At 36.9% G+C, this 24,799-nt stretch overlaps 1 protein-coding gene across 5 annotated transcripts in view; it reads left to right on the top strand.

The window, feature by feature from the left end:
- Nucleotides 1-24,799, top strand: part of TTC29 (tetratricopeptide repeat domain 29) — a 119,939-nt gene that overhangs the window by 62,182 nt on the left and 32,958 nt on the right. For all 5 annotated transcript variants that reach the window (XM_086889395.1, XM_086889396.1, XM_086889394.1 and 2 more), the window contains 3 exons: nt 5,103-5,194; nt 10,991-11,114; nt 14,110-14,344. In XM_086889395.1, coding sequence (XP_086745521.1) covers nt 5,103-5,194; nt 10,991-11,114; nt 14,110-14,344 — 451 coding nt within the window. The remainder of the gene's footprint in view (nt 1-5,102; nt 5,195-10,990; nt 11,115-14,109; nt 14,345-24,799) is intronic.

Genomic DNA, 24,799 nt, shown 5'->3' with positions numbered 1-24,799 from the left:
GAACGCATTTAGCACTGAGCAAGGTGTGGCCTGCCATTCAGTTGATACTGATGTGTAATATTCCTGGGATCAATGAGCTCTGCTCATTATGATCAATACATTTCATCAGCAATACAATTTCCTTTTGCTGTCCTACCTCTCCCATGCTGTGTTTTGGCAAAAAGGATTATATCTGGGTTTGTGTTATGAAACTTTTCTTTAATCTTATTCGGCATGGCCACAGGTGTGTAACCACTCAAATTATGGTAATAAAGACTGCACATTTTGTAATTTTTAAATAAGCATTTCTGGGGCAGCTGCTGGTCAGAGTTCATTGAACTGCAGTGTGCCTATGCATGCAATTCTATTGTCTCTTATTTTCACTGGACTGTATTAAAATGATTATTTAGCAACCATCAGAACTATGTGCTTTTTTCTGAAAGTATTTAAGAGGTACAAGGTGATATGAGTACTGTAGTCTCACTCGACTGCATGGTCTGTCTACCAACACCTATTGTCAGCTTCAGAAAAATACTGTCAGATGCTGCTAGCCAGGCTGGGCCTTAGCCTGCCACTGCAGTGCCTGTCAGGAATCATTACCTACTGATCTCTTTGACTAATGGTCCAGTTGATTGTCTGATTCATGTTCAAGATCTGTAAATGAGGCAGAAGCATCTTTCCTGCTCACCAGCTGTGAAATGGCTAAACACAGCTAGATTTGCAGAAATCAAAACAAATGTATTTCCAATAAAGTTTGGCAGCAATATCAAATCTAAAGTTGAGAGCGGAACTATGTTTTTGTGTTTTTTAAAGTTACAGTATTATAAATCAATGTTATCTCATCATGTGCATGTCAGAGAAATGTATTTTACCAAATCTGTGAAATGCTGGTAGTAGCTTTAATCTTATGTTGAGTTGGATAGATGTTCTTTATTCAACATAAATTCATACTTTCAATATTTGCTCTTTTGTCCATTATCCCCAGATGTATCAGTGTTCCACAGCCTCTGTGCTTTTGTCTGGTCCTGCATATGCTAATGGGGTGTGCATGCATGTTTTTGTGCACATATAAAAGAATTACAGGTATGAAAACAATGAAAAATAAAGGGTGGGATTTTGGATGGAGGGATTTCTTGGGGGAGGAGCTCCTGCATCTCTTTTATATTAATGGATAAGGCCTGGAGGCTCAGCCTGGCATAATGCCAAGATAACTGAAGTAAATCTCTGCCTGAGAGCTCACGAATATTTTTCTTGGAAAAGGAGCTAAACATGAAATTTACCACTAGCTAGAGAATTAGTGTGAATTAGTTACCACAAACAGGCTCTAGTTTGTGGATTTAAGCAGAGCTTAATACATTATTTTTACACAGTAATTGTGGACACAACAGACTTACAATGACACAGAACGAGAGTTGATTTTGTGAATGGATGCTTGCACAGGAGCTATCCTGTGGTCTGTTATGTGGGAGTTGAAATCCACCTTCAACTTCTACCTTCCAATCCTGCATGAAGGAGGAAAAGTGATTGAAACCCAGTGTATTAGACATTGACTTTCATGTTATTTGGGTTTTTTAAGCTACTTTTTCCACAGACCCACAGAAGTAAAACTTTTGAGATAGTCAGTGTGCTTGGTCACTTTGATCCAAAAACTAATCTGTGACCAGAATCAGTGTGGTTTTTATAATTGCTATATTGTTGAACTTAGGTTACATTTTTTATATAGTGCAGTACATATAGTGTGTATATATATATATATATATAGTATATATAGTAGAAAGAACTGCACATTATTCTAATCTGTTCAACCTCATATACAACTAGTTGCTCGGAGTATCAAAATGTCTTTGAAACAATATGGAAATTTTATAATTTTAGAATGGAGTCTAGTATGATCAAGATAAATCTATTTTCACATCTTCCTTCCCCAGAACTCTTTTTACATGGCTAATTCTAAAAAAACTAACAAACAAAACAAAATATAAAGGAAAAATAGACGTTTTACCCCTTCAATAAGTAAATCTCTGGAAACTTTGTCTAACTTTTGAGAAGGAAATTTAGCTAAATGTGTGTAATACCCAAACTGGTTTTAATATACATTATCAGTAGAGATTCTTACATAGTCCCATTCAATATCTATTTACACATTGTTATATATTTTTATTAATAAATAAATTAACAAATAATTACAAAGAAAATTACCAAGATGACATTTTCAAGCACTATATTTGCTATAGAATACTGCAGCAAAAGCATCTTACATTAATAAGAAGGTTTTTCTTTTGTTGTCTGAATTTTTCCCATGCAGTAAAATTGCACATTTGTGTAGGAGTTTTCAGCATTAATTAATTAACCTACCTCTTCCTTGGATGTAATTTTCCCCTGCACAGAATATACATATATATATATATATAAAATGCTATTTTCTGGTTATTCTTCTGTCTAAAGGCAAACTTTCATTGGGAACCTATAAATTCCATTAGATCCAAATGATGACTGGCAGAGCCCTGCCCACAGATTACCCTCTGGCCACTCTAGCCACGTGCATGTGTTCTTCTATGTGGTATCCACAGCAAGCCGGTTACATGGATTGGTTGTTCCTATCCTATAAAAATAATCAGGAAAGTTTTCATGCCCATTTTTTGGTTTTAGGCTTTTTACAGATTCTGGCAGGCATCACTGTGCCGGCTCCAGTTGATTTTACAGCATGTAATTTTTTTTGTTTGTTTGTTTGGTTTTTTTTGTTTGTTTGGGTTTTTTTTTTTGAATGAAAATAAAAAAATCTGCTGTAATTTCAAGAGACTTTGGGTGAAATTCTATAATGCTTATGTGTTTAACTGTCACTTTAACCTGTTTGATCTGTTCTTCTTTTTCTATCATGAAATGTTTCTGTCCTGAAGTGTTTCTATCCTGAGGGTTGAAGGTTGGGCATACATCACAGGAGAAGAGAACCCTCTTCACATCTTTCACATAAATGGATACTGGGCAGCTGTGGCATCCAGGGGCATTACACAGCTCCTTTCCATCAAGCTGCTGTGTCCCTTTCTGTGTCCCTATGTGTTACCTGAAGCGGGAGGAGTCATTTGAAATACAGACATAAAGAATATATTTTCTATGGTAATTTATCAAGATTGCCTCCCTTTCATGAAGATGTTTCAATTTAAGTCATTTCCTCATTATTTAGAATGAAGTACAATAGAATGATTTGTATAGAATAGTGGTAACCTGAGACCAAAATGAGCATTTTTAATCAGTATGAATGAGTGGCTTTATTTATTTACTTCTGTCTTTCTCACAGCTGTTGCAGAGATGCAAGGAAACAACTTTTTACTTCAACTGTGCTGTGTATGATTTTTCCTTGGGTTTATCTGTACTTTTCAGGCTTTTTGATATCTTTAATAGAAAAAAATATACAGTAGCCAAATCCTTAAGTTCCTAAGTAACCTTCCTGCACCTCATAGTAATGACTGTAGGCCCTATGTCCAAGCTTAATATTGTAGAGGCCAGTTTAAAGTAGGAATGATTTCAGTCCAGCAGATAACATTTGTGACACCTCCTGATACTCTGATAGCAAGTTTTCTAATATGGGCACGATTATTACAACAAGCGCTGTAGTCCCCTGAGTTAAATGCAATACCAAGAATTATTTCTTGGACACCTGTGTGTTTCTGCTACCATCCTGGATCATTAGAAGGATGTACTGCAGGCACTGACAACATCATGTATGTATTCAGTTTAGGGAGAGTTCTGAACTGATGTGACAACTTCCTAACTGGGGTGCCTTTGTACTCTTTCTGTCACACTTAATGCATTGATAACTCAATTGGCAGTGACCTGCAAGGATAGGATGCAACATTAGAACACTACTGATAAGAAAGTACTTGAGGGATGATAAATAGGGCAGTGCACATTAATCAATGCTACTTCTGGTGCACGCGGAGCTTGTGCAGCTAAAGAATAAGAACCATGTCCAGGGATGCTGCTGCATGTAGTAAAACCCCAAAAACTAGGAAACCTGAGTGGTGGAAACAGTAATGGAAATGGTGACACCCACAGCATTAGCACAAACAGGTTGTCTTCTCCTGAACCATGCACTTTGCCAGTGACAGGGGATGCGCTCTTAGTGGAAAATGCCCAGTCTTTTACCTCAGTATCATTGGGCATCACGGGGCATGCAGGATACTGTCATATGTCTCTGGGCATCTCCCATCCCCCTTCAGAGCTGGTAAATGACATTCACTACTCCTTTCTTGGAAATGTGCAAAAAGGATTTCCATAGAGAGTCTTTGGAGATTTCCTGTTTTCTCATGTGTGTAATAGATTGGGTCAAGCAACAAAGAGGAGGGATGAAAGAATAAGATTTAATTTTATATGCACTCTCCTGTCATCGCCAGTGGAAAAAAAAAAAAAGGATGAAAAGATAAATTCTGCAATACAGGTGATGTCAGTGTTAAATTAAATTAAGATCATATATTTTTATGCAGCAGCTTTAAGCCTTCAGTTATGGAGGGGTTGATAATAATAGAGTAGATTCCAAGCTAATGTTAATAAACTTCTTGTGAGTGAATAATTAATTAGAAAAATAGCAGCGCTATCTACAGTATTTTAAGACAACATAGATTAAATGTATAACCTGTAATTGATTCAGTTTTGGGGCATCTGAATTGTACTAAGATAACTTGTGACAGATTAAAGAAAAAAATAATACTGAGTTGTATTTCAGCATATCATTCTAAAACAGTATGAATGCAAAGGACACCATCTTAAGTTACTGATTTTCAGAAACTCAATAAAAGCACAGGCTCTTAAAATCCTTTAAACAATGGATAATAAAATTTATACTGCAAATCAGTAAAAAAAACTCTGGTTTTTTGCAAATTGCCAAAATACAGAGACATAATTGCAAGTTGTGTCTTTTTGATTTGTAATTACATAATAGTTTCAAACAACTATAAATAATGATCAAAACTCTAGTCCCATTATGGCTAATTAGAGAACAGCTGTAGAAGTGGGAAAGCTTTAATTTTGTGTTCTGTGTGGACAGAGAGATTGGGAGGGGAAGAAAAAGTGGGAATTCTTACTATTCCTAAAACACTATTTACTGTTTTTATCTTTCTGTTTCACAGGTTTTGAACACCTCTGTAGAAATCTTCACAAACCTTTGTGATTCTGCTGGCCTGGGCAGAGCATATGCAGCTGTAGCCCAGATCCTGGCAAGGTAGGTTAACACATCCTTGTCTGACTGTCAGTGCAGATTCACTCAGCTGTGAAAGACTTAAATTGTTAAGAGGTCTGTCGCTTCCCATTACTGACTGCTTAAATTTTAAGCAGTGCCCTTCTTGCAGTAAGTGACCCTTTCATGGAAAGTTATTTTAAACTGTTACACATTTTTTAAAATGTATAGTTCTAGTTTTTCTTTGCCTGTAAACCTGTCCTTTTTCTTCCACTTTTTGAGGGCTTTTTAAGTGTTGGGGTTTTTTTTCGGTTTGTGGGGGGACCTTACCTTACTGGAAAATAGAAATGCAGACCTATTTTCCAGGTTAAGAAAGAGAGGAAACCTGGAAGAATGTAGCAAACTTCAGTAGGTGTCTCAGTGCAATATTTTCTGAACTGTAAGTTTCCATTTATTGCACTCAATTCTGGTTTGTGCATGTGTAACTAGGTACAGATTTGTTGCAAATACGATGCTTATGTTCAATATTTTTGTTTCAGCATCTGGCATTAAAATCTTCCTCCAGGTGAATTAGTTCAGGTACAAATTTTGACATAAAATAGTCTAATGAAATTACCATATGAGATAGGGAAAAAAGATATTAAAGTGAAGGTTGTAGCTTATTCTTGATTTATCCTATGTTTGAAGACCTCAGTGCGTATGATGCATGATGGACCTTGGCAACATGGAGAGGGACTTGTCACCAGGTTTATTTCAGCATGCAGAGCAAATTCTCCTCTTTGAGTCAGATCCCTTATCTCTTGGCCTTATCCAAGCACACATGGATCAGCCACAGCCACAGTACTCTTCAGCTCTCTGATGCATAATTCATGTCTACATGTATTCTGAGCATGCTAAATAAGAACATGAGGAAAGATATTCAAAAAGACACAGAACACACTAAGAATACCAGATCCCAGTTTTTAAACTCTCTTAAAGCCTAACCAAGAAAGATTAAGTAGACAAACACCAGCTGTTACAATGAGTGGCTTTGCAATGAGTACAAAGTTTTCTGAGCTCTCAGTAGCATTCCTGAGCTCCTTGTATTCTCAAAAAGTAGCAGTCTGGGTAGAGGCTGGGTTAAGATAGTCAAGAGAACATCCCTGGTAAACTATGTATATTAATTTTCTTTCTGTGATTTAGGCATTCTGGAATGAGGCACATGCATTTATTTACTCAAGAAGTTGCAGATTTTGAGACCTTTCTGAAGTCAGTTTGTTAAACCCTTCATCTGAAAGACCATGCCAGTGCAATTATTTTCTTGAAAGCAGACCAAAAGACAGAGTGGCTAGTGATTTTCTTCTGCATCAAATCTGTATTCCACACCTTTTGGGAGCATGCTATAGCTGTCCATGAATGGACAGCCCCACTGCTTTCCAGTTGTTGCAATTTGGAAGAGAAGGAAAACAGTAGATGAGGAGCAGATACTAAGAGTGGTAAGACTCCTCAGTTTAGTATTTAAGGCCTTCTTCTAGAAGAGGAATATTCTGATTCATTGACGTGAAGGAGGAGTTTAATCCCATGTGTAGGATCAGGGATTTAATCTTGAAGAGCAGATTAGAGAATACATTGGGTCTTCCTGGTGAAGACCCAGCCATAAACCCTTTCTTTTGAAAATGGCTGTTGACTACAACAGGTAAAACCCATCTGCTAGTTTTGCCATGAAAGCATTTACCAAATTAAACACCTTATATATGTACCTCCTTTGAAGAGCTTTGGGTACATGATAGGGATTTACTCTTCAACTCTTCTGTAAAACATCATGATGGTTCTCAGCTGTCACTGTTGGACACAAAATGATTCACACGGACCCAGCTCTTGGTGTGATGAAAGAAGAGACATTTATTTGTTCTTTCAGGTTATTTACAGGTTTTGATTATGACCAGGGATTGGATAGTCAGGTTAACACCTTCCCTACCGCACTGGCCGTGAGAGATGTCTATCAAAAGGCATATCTTTAATGGGATGTATAAACACCTATGTTTATAGTTACTTTCTTGGGAAAATGGCTAGAAATTATGAAAGCAGTATTGAAATGCCTGATTTTTAGGGCGACACTCAGCAACTATCAGTTGTTTGAGAAACTTACATAGAGAAAAGTCTGGGCACCTATGAATCATGCATGAATCAAAATAGTTTGGGTTGGAAGGTATCTTTACAGGTCAGCTAATCCACCCCCCCTGCAGTGAGTAGGGACATCTTCAATCAGACCAAGTTGCTCAAAGCCCCATCCTGGCTGGCCTTGAATATATTCAGGGATAGGGCACCAACCACCTCTCTGGGCAACCTGTTCCAGTTTTGCCACAGTTGTTGTAAAACATTTCTTCCTACATCTAATCTAAATCAACCCTCCTTCAGTTTAGAACCCTTGCCCCTTGTCCTGTTGCAACAGGCCCTGCTCAACAATTTTTCCCCATCTTTATGATAAGATCACTTTAGATATTATAAATTCTCCCTGGTGACTTCTCCAGGCTGAAAAACCTCAGCTCTCTCAGCTGTCTTCATAGGAGAGGTGCTCCAGCCCTCTGAGAATCCTGGTGGCCTCCTCTGCACCCACTCCAACAGGTCCATATCCATCCTGTGCTGAGGATGCCAGAGCTGGACACAGAACATTTTGGATAAATGCACCAATAATCACTGCTGGTGACAGAATCCCCATATTCAGCTTGTTTGGTTTGCCTTTACTTGTATTGTTACCTGGTCTGGGCTAGATTTGTGTAAATAATTCTAAGTTTGATGGGTAATATCTTCACAGGAAGATGACTGTTTCCCAAAAATAATGCATTACAACCATAATATCTGTGAGAATTTGCACTTATTTCCTTGTGATAGATTGGAGAAAGTGCCTGAGCCCTCCTGAATGGCTCAGAACCTGTCTATGGCTTTGGAATATTTTGTGAAATCTTTGCTGCAGATGTTTCCAGAGACCATGGGAAACTGAAAATCTTTGTCATGTGCATTTAGTCATGTCATTTTCCAGGGGAAAGAATCTGACATAATAGCATCATGTTCTTGACTTATTCTGCCAGTGTCCACCATGGTAATGACTTCTTGTGGACACATGATTTATGCATCCAATTCCATCACATGAGCAATCCTATAAAAGGTGCATATTTTCATAAAAGTCTAATAGGGGTAAAAATCTCATAGGGCATTTTAGCATGAAACTGGAAAATGAGTTGCTGTAGATGTGTAATCTCTTCTGCTGAAGTCATCATAACTGTTCTGTGGGATCATGAATGACTATATCTTTAGGAAATTGCGTTTTATGCATTTAGGAAGGTGATGTCTAAGGAGATAGAAAGTATATGGCTGTATAAAATAACATGTAGATTTTTGAAGGAACTATAAAATATTAGCCCTTTGAGTAGAAAAGACCTGTTTATCTTGTTATCAGGTCTTGTGCAGAATAAAGTGTTTCAATAATATTTCTAGCATACTTTAAATATCTCAAGCTGTAGTGCTTTTAAAAATACTTCCTTTGAAAAATTGTTAACCTGTACCAACTGATTGCTACCTGGCATAAGTGAAGTTCTAACAGTGAGAAATATCTTTCTGATATGTAGCAAATTGGTTCCTGTTTTCCTCAAAGAGGTTATATAGGCTAGCAATTTTCATATGTTCTATATGTGGAGCAGAAGTTTTGATGTGAAAAATAAAAAATGGCCAAAAATGCATCAAAACATTTCTATTAATTCATGAAATTAAGAAAACCTTTTTACATTTTCTCCTGTCACTGATTCCATTTGCTTTATTACTTTCAGCCTCTAGCCCACAAACTTGGTGGCACAATCAAAAAACCCCTTAGTGGCTGTTTCATCTCTGCTCTATTTGATTTCTCCACTCTGAGTAAATGATTAAGTTTTCATGCATTGGTTCAACCAAAATCTATGTTCACTCAACCACATCCTTTATTGATTACTTCTACTGCAAACAGTAGGCCAAGTGTGATATACATAATTGGACAGTTGTCAGGGGATGTGGGTGTTAACAGTCCTGTTTTCCCAATTGGAAAGTGGAATCACCTTGATACACAAATATTCTGCACTGTTTCATTCTCATTCCTTGGACCAAGGAGTCCTTTTCCTCAGAATATATGTTTTTAACTCTCAAAGGTCTGGTTGAATGGATTTAATGATTATACCATATAATATGCTCTTCAAGCTGCACCTGTGCACTGCATATAGAAAACTAGAAAAATTGGAATTAATATTTGTCTAACACTTTAACCTTGTCTTTTAACTTATATAAATCATATGCTGTGTTTCTGTAGGGAAACATTTGATTTTCTTTTTTTTTTGGAAAAAATAAACAGGTTAAAAAAATATGTGTTTCTAATTTTAAAATTTAGAAGCCTTTTGACATTTGGTAAATGTTTACAGTCTGATATGTTTCATATTCTCATGGTAATAAAATACTTAAATCAGGAAAGTTTAGTAAATCCAAGTCTGCTAATTGACCACTAAGCTTTACAGTAGCATATACTTGAGCATTTCAAGAATGTTAGTTTGCAGTGATTTAGCATCCTTTTGTAGGAATTTTGCCCTCTCAGTCACATACAGATAATCACTGCAATATTGTAAATTTGCAGCTAAGCTTTGCTGTGTTTCCTCTTTCGTGGCAGGCTGTTATAATTACTCCAATAGCATAAAAGAGGGAAATTCAGAGTTCTGCCAGATTTTTTTTTGAAAGCGCACATCCCTAATATAGTTTATAATAAAAACTGTATTGTAAATAAATGCTAGGCCATCATTTTCTGCAGGAATATAACTTGAAAGTGGTTTAAGATGGTGAGAAAATAGATCACAATTCTTTATCACTTACAGAAACTCCTATTTGTGGGAATTTCTTAATTAAGACTGGATTTTCTGTCTTGCTTGGTGCATTGACATTTAGCATGTTACGCTCCTACATTAGTGACTCAAGTTCATGGCTAATATTGAGGTCAGCTGGAGTAACACTCCAGCCTTAAAGGAAAAAAGGGCACCGTGCCTTATTCACAAGCAAGCTCGGATGTCTGTCTTATATCTTGCAATCACACTGCTGAGGTCTTATATTGTTAATATGACTGGCTTTATTAAAAAAAAAATAAAAAAAATAAGGAAATCTGCAAATGTTATTGTCAAGGTACATTAGCCAATTTTCAAGTTAGATGCAGCTGTGACCTCAGGTTGCTCTGAGCTCACTGGGATTTGGGGGTGGCACCTGCAATCCACAGTTTATAGGTTTGCCTGTGTGACCCTGGCCACCTTTGATCCACCCAGCCACAGGGCAGTATTGTGTTACAGGGAAAGGCTGTCACCCCAGAATTAAGATACAATACTTTTATGGAGCTGCTTTTGCACCACCAGCTTCTAGAGCAGCTCTGAATGACGGAAGACCTTACTGAAAAAAACACCTTCATACCTCCTTCCCCTATTTTGTCAGGATGTGAGGTCCAGCTGAATTGAAGATATTATCAGCAGCTTAGTACGGAAAAAAAAATAAAAATAATGGAAGGTCCAAAAACCCTGTTATATCAGTCACCTGTTTTCATTCTTGGCCTTAAAATATGGCACAATATTCTGAAAGAATGTTTTGTTCTATTTTGCTGAAAGGATCCAGCTTTGCCCTCAGACATTCTGTTTGGAAGTAGTTTTATTGAGCTCAGCACAGGTAGCGCTGGAGGCCATTTGGAAATAAAACCCAGTCATGGATGAGTCATCACAAAGTAAAGTTGCTTCAGAACAAGGGGGCAGATCTTCAGCATTTGAAGAAGCTATCTGAGTAAATATTTCGTTTTGTCCCTGTCCTTTGCTTCAGTCAGGGAAAATCAAATGAGGCTGTGAAGTACTTGGGAGAATTTATGAAGAATGCTGAGAGCGCTAATCTAAGCCAAAGCCTGGTGGATGCAAATGTCCTACTTGGAAAAGTGCACAATGAAAGAGTAAGTACTGTTTGTAGTAATGATCTCAAACTTGATTTACTTCTTGGTAAAATCTGGTTTTGTTTATGAGATGATGCAGGAGGATTTGCTCCAGGTGTTGCATCTTGCAGGAGTTACCCAAGGAGAATCACTGTGTGATTAAATGAAATGTGCCTTAATTTTCTGGGAGAGGTGAAAGTTTTACATCATATTTAACACACAGAGTATTGTTCTAAAATAGATGAATATAAAACTCCAAATTCAGATCAGGACAAACTTTACATGTTGTGAAAAATCTGCATCCAAATCACCATTGGGGCCATATATGCCCATAAAGAGTCATCGGTTAATGCAAATGAAATTTTATTGCAGTATACATGAATGCATACTGCACTGCATACCAATGAGCTGTTTATAATCTTAGCTACATTTTTTCTCTACATCCTCTCAGTCAAATTTGTGAAATAGGTTCTAGCAGCAAGTAGTTTGTCAAAGGTCTGTTAGCAGTGGAAGGACTTTCTCTTCTCACTCCACTTGCACTACAGGAGCACTTCGGTTTTGAAACCAAAAGATTTAAAGACATTGCTGCAGAAGTGAAAGATTCATGCTTTAACACCTATTTTAGAGCTGAATTGCTACACAAAATTATTTAGATACAATAAGTAAAAGAAGAATTTGTTCTGTATGCTGGATAATATGAAACTTAGGAAACACTTTCACTATGAATAAAATAATAATATAATAAAATATCTTCTGTTGAATATTTTTTTTGTCATAAGTTCTGTGTGTAATATATTGCATAGAGCTCTTTCCCCTTTTCACTTACGCTATCCATAAATGCCGCTTTTATTTTCCTGGGTTCCTCTTACAGAGAACTCCCACTACCAAAATTGCTCTTCTGTTTGTCTTGTTTTTAGTTCCTAAGCAGTAGAAACTTTTTTAACTCTATAATCTCTAAATTAGCCTGAGAGTTTTATGTTTACCTGTGTTCGTAACATAAATGCTGAATTTCTCATTGAAAATTCAGTTTTTAGTTCTTTGACAACTTGAAGTAACTGTAAACTTGATCTGAAACTTAGAAGGAAGCAGGGTGATATGACACTATGCTGAATTAGTCTCCTCCAAATTTGAAAAATAATTAAACAAATTCTGTTTAACTGCTTCTGTATTTCATCCCTTCTTCCACCATTGCTAATAATCAATTCAATAGAACAGGTATTTTAAGAACTAATCTCTATTTGATTATTCTTTAAATTCTCTTTCTCAGTTCAGAATTTTCTGCCTTGTGCTGGGCCAGTAGTGTAGAAGGGCACAAGTGCAGTAACTTAATAATATTAATATATATAAAATATTTAGTTAAAATATAAATTAAAAAATCTTAAAGTTTGCAATTCCCCATTTTCTATATAATTTTTTTCTGCAAGGTCAGCAGTGTTTACCAAAACTGAGAGTGCATTAACATTTCTTCTTTTGGATAACTGCCTGCTGGTGTCAGCTGTCATCACCAGTATTCTCTAAGTTAAGTCATTATTAGGGTCTTTTTATTCAACTCTGTACATCCCCCAGTGATAAAATTTGCAGTAGTACTGTCCGTCAAATTAAAGATATCTCTGTTTATATCCAGATCTATCCATGGGGACCTTTAATAAACCAGGGATATAACTCTTCCTTTTCTCCAAACACAAATCATTTTGACCAAATTCACTTTGGTCTGTCCATACTGTTGCTGTATCTTTCCAGCTCTCTCATCTCACTATTCCCTCACCAACACTGTCTTTTTTTAATGCTGTACACACAGTTTTCTTTCTAGTCATGATTGTTTTACACAGATGTTTCTCATTTCCTAAAATGCCTGGGTTTGTGTTATGCAGGACTATTAGGTCTCATTTCTCCTAGTTTGTTAAACAGGTTGCTTACTTATTATGTACACTCTGAAATATGCATGATACACTCTGTCATTTCTGATTTCACTTTTTGTGAGCTTCTTAGTCTGATTTGCTGCATTCCTCTCATTAATTGCATCACTTAAGCTGCTATAGTTCTCATGAGTATGGTAAGTAGGTGTTTCTGCTTTTTGTTATATTACAATTTATCATTCTTTATTCATTGATGTGTCCTTACAGGCCTAGTTCTGCTCTTCTGCTGTATTAAACAAAGCTAAAAGACTACCGTCATTTCTGTTACTCTTTTTTTCCTTTTTTTAATCATATGCATATTTTAGCAGTTATAGGAATTTTCATCCCAAAAAGTGGTATCAAGTGAAACTGGTACCAGTTGGAATCTCTCTTCCCAAGCTCTGTGCAGAAGGGAATTTCAATCTTACTAAATCAAGGTGAGAGTGAAAGGATAAGACAGCTCTGAAAATGTTTTCAGTCAGGACGTTTCTGCCATCAGGGCAGCAGAATTCCACTCCAATAGTAGGACAGAGAGATAAATTATTTGAGTTTTCTATTCAGCACTGGTTGGGCTACATTTCTCCTACTGTTTCTCTTTTTGTGATTAGGAATATCCCTGGGGTTTTGTATACCCCTTTCTTCCCCCATAAATGAGTAAGTTTTAATTTCTGTTACTTTCTGTGCTGTGAGTCTATCACTTCATTATCCTTCCTTTTTCCATTTTTAGGAGTTGTTTTTTAAAATTTAATACCACCATAAATTAGGACCTTTCCTCCCACAAAAAAATGTTGAATGCAATGAAACAATAGCAATAATTTCTAAATGGTCTGACTGCAATCTTTATTAATACTTAGCATCGATATACTTGGATTTTACACTCAAAATGCTACAGAGATAACCAAAAAACTATTCAATTCAAAGATATGAGCAGTGTTATCTGGATTTTAGAGATCAGAAAACAGCAAGGGAGTGTGATTTCCTTAATGCCCTGCCATAGGTCATTCTGTGGGCTGCCACATCTCTGAGGCGTCAGAGGACGAGGCTCTAATGTCAAGGTAAAATACAGTTGACTACAAGTAGTTTTTAACATTATTTTCCTTTTTTTCCCTCTTCTTTACTAGGGGAACTATAACAAAGCTCTGGAACATTTCAGTCAGGCCTCCGAGGCAGCAAAATCTCTGAACAATTTGCCCTTGGTGGCTGAAACAGATAGTTACTGTGGCATCGCCAAGGCTCATCAGCTGATGGTGGCGTTCAACAGCCACGTAGCAGCAGCGGCGGATCCGCTCAGCCTGCAGTGCCTGCTGGCATGGAAGCAAAACAGAAGTGACATGTGCACTGACCCTCTTACAGCCGGTAAGGCAGTGCTTATGAAACACATTAGTGCTGCATTGTCCTCAACACTTAAGTCATTTTTCTTGTAGAGTTTTATTAAATTATTTCCCGGGTTTAATCCTTCTACAGAACAGAGGTTGGGGTTTACTCCTTTGTGTGCTTGTTTTAGAGGCTGAATTAAAGAAGTTAAAATAAAATATAACAGGGAGAAATGGATAGTAATAGTTGCTCTTACTTACATTTTTTCACTGCTGTTTACCAGAGCATCACAGTTACATGTTTTAGTCAAAACATAACTGGTTTAATCTTTAAAGAAAATAATAATAATCTCTCTTTGCAGTGCGCTTTTCAAGTGCATCCAAAAATAGGATTCCTGTTACTAAAAGTGAGAAGGAATTTCTGCTTGACATAGTTCTGAATCCAGAAAAACACACTGCTTTATTTTTGGTATCCTTGCACTTGACATTAGAGGGAAAGGGAAGAAATAAAAGCAAATCTGCTTTCTTTACTTATCTCAGAAAGAGGGCTTTGTGTGGAGTAGACCTCTTTCTTCATGGGTTAAGTTTTCTTTGCTCTTTTTCCCTTGAACAATATATTAATACAGGACAAACTGAATTATGCATTATCTCCAAGTACTGATAGTAGTAAAATGTATTGTACTGAGGAAAGGGGAGGTATAAGTCCACTCTACCTTAAAACTTCCTGCTCTGCATTCCTGTGAAGAGTGTGAATCGAGTACAGTGGAAATAAATGACAACTGGGGCAGTCACAATATGAGCTTCAGGGTTACTTTGTTATTCCCTCAATTATCCTACTCCTAAAGACAAAGAACTGCCTGGCTGCTGCTTTCCTTTGTATCTCACACTTTCATAGAAGTCAAAAATTAAGTATAACTTCAGTGGTGGATTTTGCATATAAAGTGGTAATTGAAGATATTAGCAGTTTAACAGGAGCCAGGATACCAGAGGCAACACTGTGAGCTACTGAGAATTATGGAACATTCATTTGGAGACTGAAGAGATAAATTAGCTAGCATTCTGTTTAAAGTTCTAGTGATGGTAATGCTTCTTCAATGACTATACATATCTATATTTGTGATTTGTGTCTCAATAAGTGAACGTCTAGCACACTGACAGATTTTGTTGACTGTCAGAGTTATTTGGGTGCATGGCTCCTGTCTAGACCCGTAGTGCAAATGCTGAGAATTCCAACAGAAATGGTCAAAAAAAGAATTCATTAAAGATTATTATATGCATTTCATATAAGGATAACTAACTGTAGCTGATACAAATAGGAGGCAAACAAAAATCAACAAGGGCAACAGCAAAAAAAAACACAGGAATCTCAAAGACATAGAATGAACTTTGTATATCCAATATGAATTTTAGTTCTTGCAGATAATAAACAGGTTTTCTGTTCAAGTTTTAAGCGTGGCTTTTTCCAGTCAGTTGTGAAACTCATTTATATCCTGAAATGGTATGTGCCCCTTTAAGCTCAAAAATCCTGCTCCTCTTTAACAGTACTTCAGGGATAAACAGAGTATGATTAGAAAAACCCTTTATGTCCTGGCAAGCGTGGAACCACAAACAAGTTTTGCCTGCTGAGAGTCTCTTCCTTCTGTATTTCTGCCTAGTTTACCCTCTGTTACTTTCACTATTGCAGTTTTCATTTCAGTTCCAGTTCACTCCAGGAACCCTGTGGCTACTGCATATTTAGCAGCTCTTCCAGTTCAATATCATTCTTCTCATTAGTGCTCCAAGCTTACTCTCATGATACCCAGATTACATCCAGGAAAACATAGTGTCACACTGTCAGCACAATCTGTAACATTCCTCATGTTTCGTGTGCCAAATCTCTCGTTAGTACTGGCATTACATTTTTAATATCTTTGTCTGGCAAAACATGACCTGGCACCAAGTCAAGATGAGGATTTGCTGGCTTTGAGTTCCAGGTACAGCCTTTATTCTACCTTCCAGGAGAATGTCTGTGCATCCTATGATGAACTCATCACTTAGGAAATTCCTGCTGTGATAATAGAGCAGTATTTCTAGCTCTTTCAAACAGCTCAGTGTTGATAATCTACTAGATTTTTCTCAGTCTTTTTGAGGATAGAACAGAGAAAGACAAGATACCATGGTAGTTCTTAGTCTGCAGGGAAATTTAATGAAAGGGAGAAGAAAGGCAGTAAGTTTTTATTTCTAACTCTTCTGACTGATAATTTTTTCTGTGTCAAGAAAATAAGAGTAGTTTCTGTATTCTCAGACAAAAGAAATCTAGTGGGGGAACAATTACATTTAAATTCAAGTACTGCCATATTACCTTATGTCTTTGAACCAAGACTTATTTTCTAAATCAATCATTTCAATAATCAGTCAGGAAGAACCATTAATTACTCAATTTACCTCAACATTTATTAATAAAATAGATGTTTTGACCAGAGTTGTCATGGACAAAAGGGATGGGATTGTCAGAAAACAATGTTTAAAAATGCAAAGGAGAATGTGTTTCTATCTGCTGCCTTTGACTCAGTCACCTAACTTCACTTACAAAAGAGTTATTTATATCATTGTGAGATGCCACTGCAACAACAAATATGGTTTTATTGTTCTTTTTATGTTTAGTAAAATGGATAAAAAAGATTATCAGCAGAATCAGTAGGCAAAAAGAATTGTGAGTCCACATGAAATCCTAGAAAGGAGCCTACAGCCTAACACTGTCTGATGAGAAAACATTTCACAGATCTTTCAATAAATAATCACCTGATTTGCTGCCTTCTAGAGGAAAGAAGAATAATTAAAGGTGCTGAAGGCAGGGAATTTTTGAATCAGATTTTGCATGTTGATTACATGAAATGCTGACCAGAAATTGTTTTCTGTGAGTCTGATAACTCTCAGTCCAGGTTTTTGCATCTGGCAGGGCTGTGCCTCAGCAAGAGCCCTTGAATGCTTGAAATCATCTGAACACTTTTAAGAGTAGACTTAAAATGCATTGTCCTCATCCTACAAAGTCTTCAGTTGTTTTCTTGGGCAATAGTATGTGCTTTTGACAACAATTTAGATTTACATTCCTTGACTTTGGAGAACTTGGCAAAATTGACACATTTTACCATAGATTTCCTGTGTTTATTTTGTTGGAGTTTTTTTATGATAGCTTTAAATACTGCATATTGTCATCTATTCTGAAGTATTATGATCAACAGATTTATCTGGTACCACCAACTTCAGCATGATCAGGACTATTTCTAGTATTCCACACCTGAGCAGCCTTCAATATAATTTAAAATGCATGCACCAGCTAAACCTATAGCTTGGAAAATACAATTCCATGAGCTTTTGTTCTTACTCCCAAATATGTAGTCCCTCAATATTCTTTCTCCAGCGTCCTCTCATGGATGTAAGGAATGGTACATTCCATAGTGTGACTGTGTCTTTTTGTGTTGTGTAAAAAATTACATTTTCATCCTACTCACTGTCATTTTGAAAGTTCTTTAAGATGTTTTAAAGTCACTTTTCTGTAAAAGTTGTGGGTAGCACAAAATTTCTAGTGTTTTGGAATGTGACCAGGTGCATTTTCGATTGAACATGTGTGTTTGTCTTTCATTAATAAAAGGATTATCCATAAAGGATGGGAGAGTCAGAAGTGAGATATGAGATCAAGGATTATGCTAAACAAATTCAGTTAACATTCCTCTGCTGTAACTTACCAGAGCTGTGTAATTTTTGGGCCATTTTGGTAATCATGTGCAACAGCAGAACAGGCTGCTTCATAATGTGATAAACTTTTTTTTTACAGTCTCATTTGTCTAAAGTACACTAATTCCAGGAAAACTTGTAATGTTACCTCCTCCCTCTCAGCAGTCTGTTCACTGTGTGCTAGTCTGGAGACAGGGAGAAACTGAAAGGATTTTAGAGACACCGTTTGGGGTTTCTCAGAAAATGCAGCTGAACATTAAGTAATGGAATTATACACATTATTGTTCATTATATATAGCATGTATATAGTTATAGACATTATTGTTCAAACTGGTAAATAAGAACTAGGACTTTAAATTATATAAAGGATGTGTGTGACCAAGTACAGACTCCAAGGCTGTCCCTGTGAAAGAGGCACAAAGGCTCACTTCTTTGTAAGCTGGTTTTGAAAGTAGTTCAAATGCTTCACTCCCCTACAATTCACAGGATGGCTTCATTTCTCAAACAGAATCATTTTCTCCCTTCCGGAAAAAATACAGTGGCTAAAAATTCTGAAATATATACATTTAGGAAAATTATTAGGAAAACAAAAAGTTGAGAGATTATTCTCTTTTTTTCTTTAAAATTTGGTAAACTTGTGCTGCCTCTTCTTTATTTGCATCACCTAGCACTCATCACTTTCTAAATTTTATCTTTTCTCACCTTTAGCTTTTAAAAATATCAGTCATTTTTATATTAATTAATACTATTATTAATTAATATTATAATTAATTATATTAATACACTCTTAAAATATTCTTAACTAAGTCTTAGCTAAGTGTTGAAATAGACCATGCTTATGTATAGATGTTCATGGATGTTTCTGAAAATCAGCTTATGTGGTTCATATATGTTATATTATTTATTATTAGTTGGGATTTGTTTTTTAAATATGTGTTAAGTGTGGTTAAGATACACTGATGTTTGTAGCAAGTGAGAATGATTACTGCTTGGACTACAGAAAGAATCAAGTGTGAAGAGAAGAACTGAGGGTGACAGGGAGGTTTCTCAGCAGATTGTGGTCAGTGGCTGATGCACCAGATTCTCGCTGGGGAGCTTAAGAACACAGTATAAATATCTGTGTCAGTTTTGCCAGGAGTCCAGTGGCTTGTTCTGTTTTCTGTTGATGGCTGAAGTTTGTCTGAAAAGAGAGGAATGCTGATATTCAGTGTTCTCCTGCTTTGTACAAATGCAATATCCAGGGGGTTTTACTGTGATTTATGTTAAATACCGACATAAGTAATTGGGAATTGCTAGACAGGATCAGATCTAGATCAGGTGTGTGGATTTTCTGTACCCTACATAAGAGGAAGGTTCATGGAACATTTTCATGTTTAACGATGGATTAATGTGTTAGAAGTTTCTTCATAGTCCTTTCTGAGAGCTGGCACTTTTTTATTACTAATTAGTGTTATAGGTTCAAAAAAAATCACTATCACCCTGACTGTGATTGTGAGTGCTCTTGTCATCAATAATTATATAAAAACATTTTACCCAGAGGGGAATTTGGATCTTATCTAGGCTTTTTGCCATCTGATGTTTCATATGGAACCAATGTGTGGCATCTAAATCTTGCCACACATTTCCTTTAGACATATCCTGTGCTAAATGTTGTTGGCATCCAGCTGTGTTTTCTCAGACAAGCTCCCTAGATCAGCAGAAAATGGTTTCCTAAATAAGGTGAATTGTTCTTTCTCGTGGAAAAAAGAGTTGGAAGTGATGTTCAAACTGCAGTATATTGTCAGACCCTTTAGTGTAGCTTTATGCACTGAACTAGCATAGTTTTGTGCACTGCATTGTCAGTTCTACATAAGTGAAGTTCCTTTCCAGTTAAAAAAGCGAAAATTCTCGGGGCAGAAGTTCAGTCCTGCTTGATTTTATGGAATGGTGCAAAAAAGAAATTTAATCTTTTGCCCAGCCATGTTAGGACACTTCTGGAGATATCCTTGATTTGAGGCACCTAGAAGTTTTAGGTTTGACTGAAGCATCGATGAAGAATCACAAAACTGGCAGGAGTTGTACTCTGGCAGTGCCCTGATGGTGGCAGGGCCAAAGTAGGAACTCCTGAATTGGCCCTAGGGCTGCTTCATGTGCCCATTCTTTGCTGTATACACAAGCAGAGGTGTATCTAGTGGGTTGATGCTCAGGAAGGAGAATGGATCCTCATAAAGAGCCAGAGATCAGACTTTTGTGGGTTTATTTAATATTGAGATGGTTGTTGTCATTTAGACTTCGTAAAGAATCTTTTATTGGTGCTGTCTGCAGACATGCCAACCAATACAACCAGGTTAGACCTCAGGCCAACATAAAAACAGCTCTCTGCTCCAAACCCTTCCTTACCCAAAGCTCCCCAGCAATCTTTGGACACAGAAAATCAAAGCCAAGACAAAGAAACTCTGTTCAGCACGTATGTTCTGTAACAGAACCCTTAGGTCATCTCAAGAGTGTATCAAACACCTTCCTTCTCCTGGGTTTCCCAAGCCAGCTTTCTTTTCTGCATCCTTGGAAGATTTTTTTCCCAAGATCCTTTTCCCTGCCTAGACACATTCTTTTATGTTCCTCTTATAAGTAGCAAATTGCTGTTTGTACTAAGACTCTGATAGTCAAGATTTAAATGATGTACATTTAGAATAAGCCAGTGTATTTTGAAATATGTTGTACTTCCACAATTTTATGTATTTATGAAACCATATTTCTTTGCCCAAAAATCCACCTCTCTTTATTCTTTTCTGTAATCACCAGAGATATTTTTTGATTTTTTGAACTGTTTTTGAAACATCTATTATTTTTTTGTTTCTCTTCATTCCTTGTCTGTTCTCTTGAGTTTTCTTGCCTGTTCTTCACTTTTATACTGCAAATTATTCCTTCTCCTTTTTTTTCCCTACACCTTCACTCTGCATTCCAATTTTATGCATGTTTATGCCAATGTTTAAGGAATGTCAGTCAGTTATCTCTATACCCAGTAGCTGCCACCGCAACTTACGTCTTCTTAGGTATATCTTTTGTGCTTGTAGTGGAATCAATAGGAAGGTTTAGAGAGTTTTTTTCCGTATTTTCCTACTGTTTTCACACTGTTCTTCATGCTCTGTGGTTTTATTACATTGGGATCAGAGAATGAAGTGGAAAGAATTACACTTCCTATTGAGTATCTTGACAAGTTGGTTAATAGAAAATGGTGAAGTATCAAAATGGCCTTTAAATAAGTCTTAATCACCTGTGGGAATGGATTGACTAAGTTTAAGTACACAACTGGGTGATTAATTAGTTTGAAGATCCAAATGCATACTTAAATAGATGGCCATGCCTCCAGGCTCATCTGCTTGTTCCTACTCACTCAGTTAAGCATTCAATATTATCTATAATGCCGAACATTCCCATGGAAAGCCTCATGCAGGTCTTGCCATAGACCCAAATAATTATTCAGTATTTTTCATGGTGTGTCATACAGGTACCTATACAGACATTAATAAGTATCCGATAGAGTAATTGATATGGAGAGGGTGATTTGAAATTGTTCATATTCAAAGGTTTTTTTCATATTTTTCCCATGTTTGCTACAGTGGTTTAGTATAGTTCCTTTTTCTTAAAATTCTGGTCTATTTTTTAATTTTGGAGATATTGAGCTGCTATGGATATTAGTCAAACATAATGTAGCTGGTGTCAGCTCCTGTGGGGAATTAATCTTCCACAGCAGTTTTTGAAATGGGAACTGCAAGTGCCCGACACCCACCCCTCATAAGTAAACCTTATGTTTATTCATCTGCTAATGCCAATGTCTATGAAAGCTGATACTCAAGCCCTGTCCTTCTTGTGAAGGTGGATTTCACTGTCTGGTATTTATAGGTCACATGAACACAGAAGTGAACAGAGCTGTCTGTGTGTGTGCATCCCAACTGGGCATCTGTTAGCACTGTGCATTTCACCTGCTGCTGATAGAAAACTGAAGCTGGAAAATGGAGGATGCTTGTGCTCTAGGGTAATCTTGCTCAGCTCATGTTGTACGCCCAAGGAATTTGACAAATAGGAACTTCAGACCATACCCGAGGTGTCAAGGAAATCCAGTTTTTGGAAACCAGGAAGGGAGAGGGACATATGCTGCACAGTATCCACTGAGTTCTTATCCTGGGTGCGGCACTTGCAGTCCTCTGTTTACCTCGCACTTCAGGCTCCTGCTGAAAAATGTCATTTCAGGATGTTACAGAGCCAAGTTCTTTGACTCCAGAACCTTTCAATCTGCCAAACAGTGCCTTGAAATGTGTAATTCTCCAGGAGTAAGCTTGTTCTCAGTTCTGAGAATAGTATTGAATCAAATTAAATTTCATTTTGTTGATATTCATAAAAGCATGTGCACTTATGCTGCAGCAAGAAGAGAATTGAGATGAAACATTGACAATTTCAAACATTAAGAAATCAACTGATATATTGAAGGATAACTGGATTTCTGTTCTTGCCATCTCTTATAGATCTTGAAAAGCCTCATTGTTCAAACAAGGAAAAATAATACTTCAGTTGCTGTATTAAAAGTGTCACTGATGACTGTAACAGGTTGACTGTGGTTACCAGAAACAGATAGCTCAGGCTAATGACACAGGATTTGATTTAGTTACATTTCATTTTGTTTTAGTTCAAAATAAAACATTTCTTTCTCTCACATACTTTAATAAGTTTTTAATGATTGTAATGCAATCCATTAGCCATTTGGAAGATGGGTGTGCACATGGAGTACATGAACATACACGTGTATACCTACAGAGAGAGAAACTATATGGCAAAGAGAGGAGAATGTTGCATATAAGTTAAAAATTGCAGACCAAATACTGCCCTTTTTATGGCCATAAAAGCTTACTATTTTGAGGATGGTGGCACAACTGTAACTATAAGTAGATTTTGCCCCTTTAAAATACATTATCAAAAACTTCAAGACAAGCAGAGGTTCAAGTAATTGGGGGAGTTGCTAGGTATGATATTCGTGCTGGAGAACATAACCTAAATAAGAACAAGACTCTGACTGAGGCTATTCTAATAACTGTATTTTAGTATGTTATATTTTGTGTTTCTAAAGAATATTTTTGCTGGGAAACACTGAAAAATGTTGCTTCCTAATAGTAGTATATTTAATGAATGATCATGCAACTAAAATGTGGAAGATGCAGGAGGAGTCCTAATACGTTGTAGGAAAATATGGGGTTAAAGTGGACTATATTTTAAGCAGTGTTCAGTTGACTTGCTGTGTGGGGAGAGACTGAGCAGTCCTGGCTAATGACTTGTAGGTACTGAATCCTCAGGTCTCTCAGGTGGTTTCCCTCGACCAGTTTCAGCAGAATGATGAAAAGGTTGAGATAAAATAAACTGACAGTTGCTACTCATCGCAGGCAGCAAGCTGTACCCTGGCAGATGAGACCCTGGGAGCCCTCTTTTTTAAACAAAGGCTTTCACTGCAGTGAGCAATGAACTCCACACAAAAAAGGAAAAGGAGAGAGAGATTGGCAGCTGGTGACCGACAGGAGGAGGGAAGGGAGGGAAACTGAGAAACACAGCAATTGTTGGCTAATTAGAAGCCATTCCCACCTACTTAATACCAACCCATTAAGCAGAAAACACTTTTCATCTTACTCTCGCTGCTACACATGACATTATACTCCAATCAATACCCTCCCACTGGCTGCCCCACTGCCCACAAATGAATACATTGCAGTTCAAGAATGCAGTAATTGAGTTGGGGCAGTGAAACTGCAGCTCACAGTCAAGATCTTTCTCTGAAGATACAAATGTAATGTTTGTTGCTGGGATAAAGAAATCAAATCCCTGTATTGACAGCTGTCAACAATTGGCAAATGGATGAAGTCGGCAATGGATCCATTTTAACCTTGTATTGAAGTGACAATAAGAGTTTATTTTCAGAGTGGGTTTTTGTTCCTCATTTGAAAAAGAAATCTAGAGGGTTTGCACCCAGATGTATAGATTTTTAGGGGCATTTTGAATTCTGTTCTTCAGTTAAACCTACAAAATATATAAATACACGCATCATTGTGTGCATACAACAACACTTCTTGTATTTACAGCTGCTTGATTTTTATTTATTTTTAGTCTTGTAGGCTACATTTACTCAGGCTATTTCTAATTTCATTTAGGTCTTTCTATGATTTCTAGGCATCACGAGTAGAGTTTACAATTTGGTCCACACCAGCACCCTGTGCAATAGATCTAGGCCTTACATTTCAATCATTAGAATCTTATATTTAAGTTCTGTGTTTAGATTCTTGCAACATTTCTCTTTCAAATTAAATCCCTTGTTCCCTGAGCCATCTGGAATTGATAATACCCTGCACAATATGCAGTATAAAGTAATACTGTGCAAACTGCAGTAAAATTCTTTCTTCATATCAATTTTGTTACTGCAGAATCAAAACAGCAGGACACTGTTATGCTCCTCCTTGGTTGGACTGAAGACTGACCGCTGTCAGTCTTTCGGAAGTACTGGAAGGAGGTTCCAGTACAAGATGTGACATCTCTCAAGCCCTTTCAGTTTCAGAGAGAATTGAGTATCAATTCAGGAACTAAGATTCCTTACAGTGCAAGTTTGAAAACATCTTTTGAATGCAGATGAATTGCATGCTGTGACATCTGATATTTGTGGAAAGAGGCAGCCATAGCTATTGATGCTATTCATTGTCATACTGATACTGTGGCATTTTCAGCATGGCATTTCTTCAGGTGCTGTTTGCTCAAGTACTTCTTATCTGCA

This window comes from Cyanistes caeruleus, chromosome 5, assembly GCF_971803275.1.
Source record: "Cyanistes caeruleus chromosome 5, bCyaCae1.hap1.1, whole genome shotgun sequence".
Taxonomy (NCBI): Eukaryota; Metazoa; Chordata; class Aves; order Passeriformes; family Paridae; genus Cyanistes; species Cyanistes caeruleus.
This window is presented reverse-complemented; position numbering and strand designations above follow the sequence as displayed.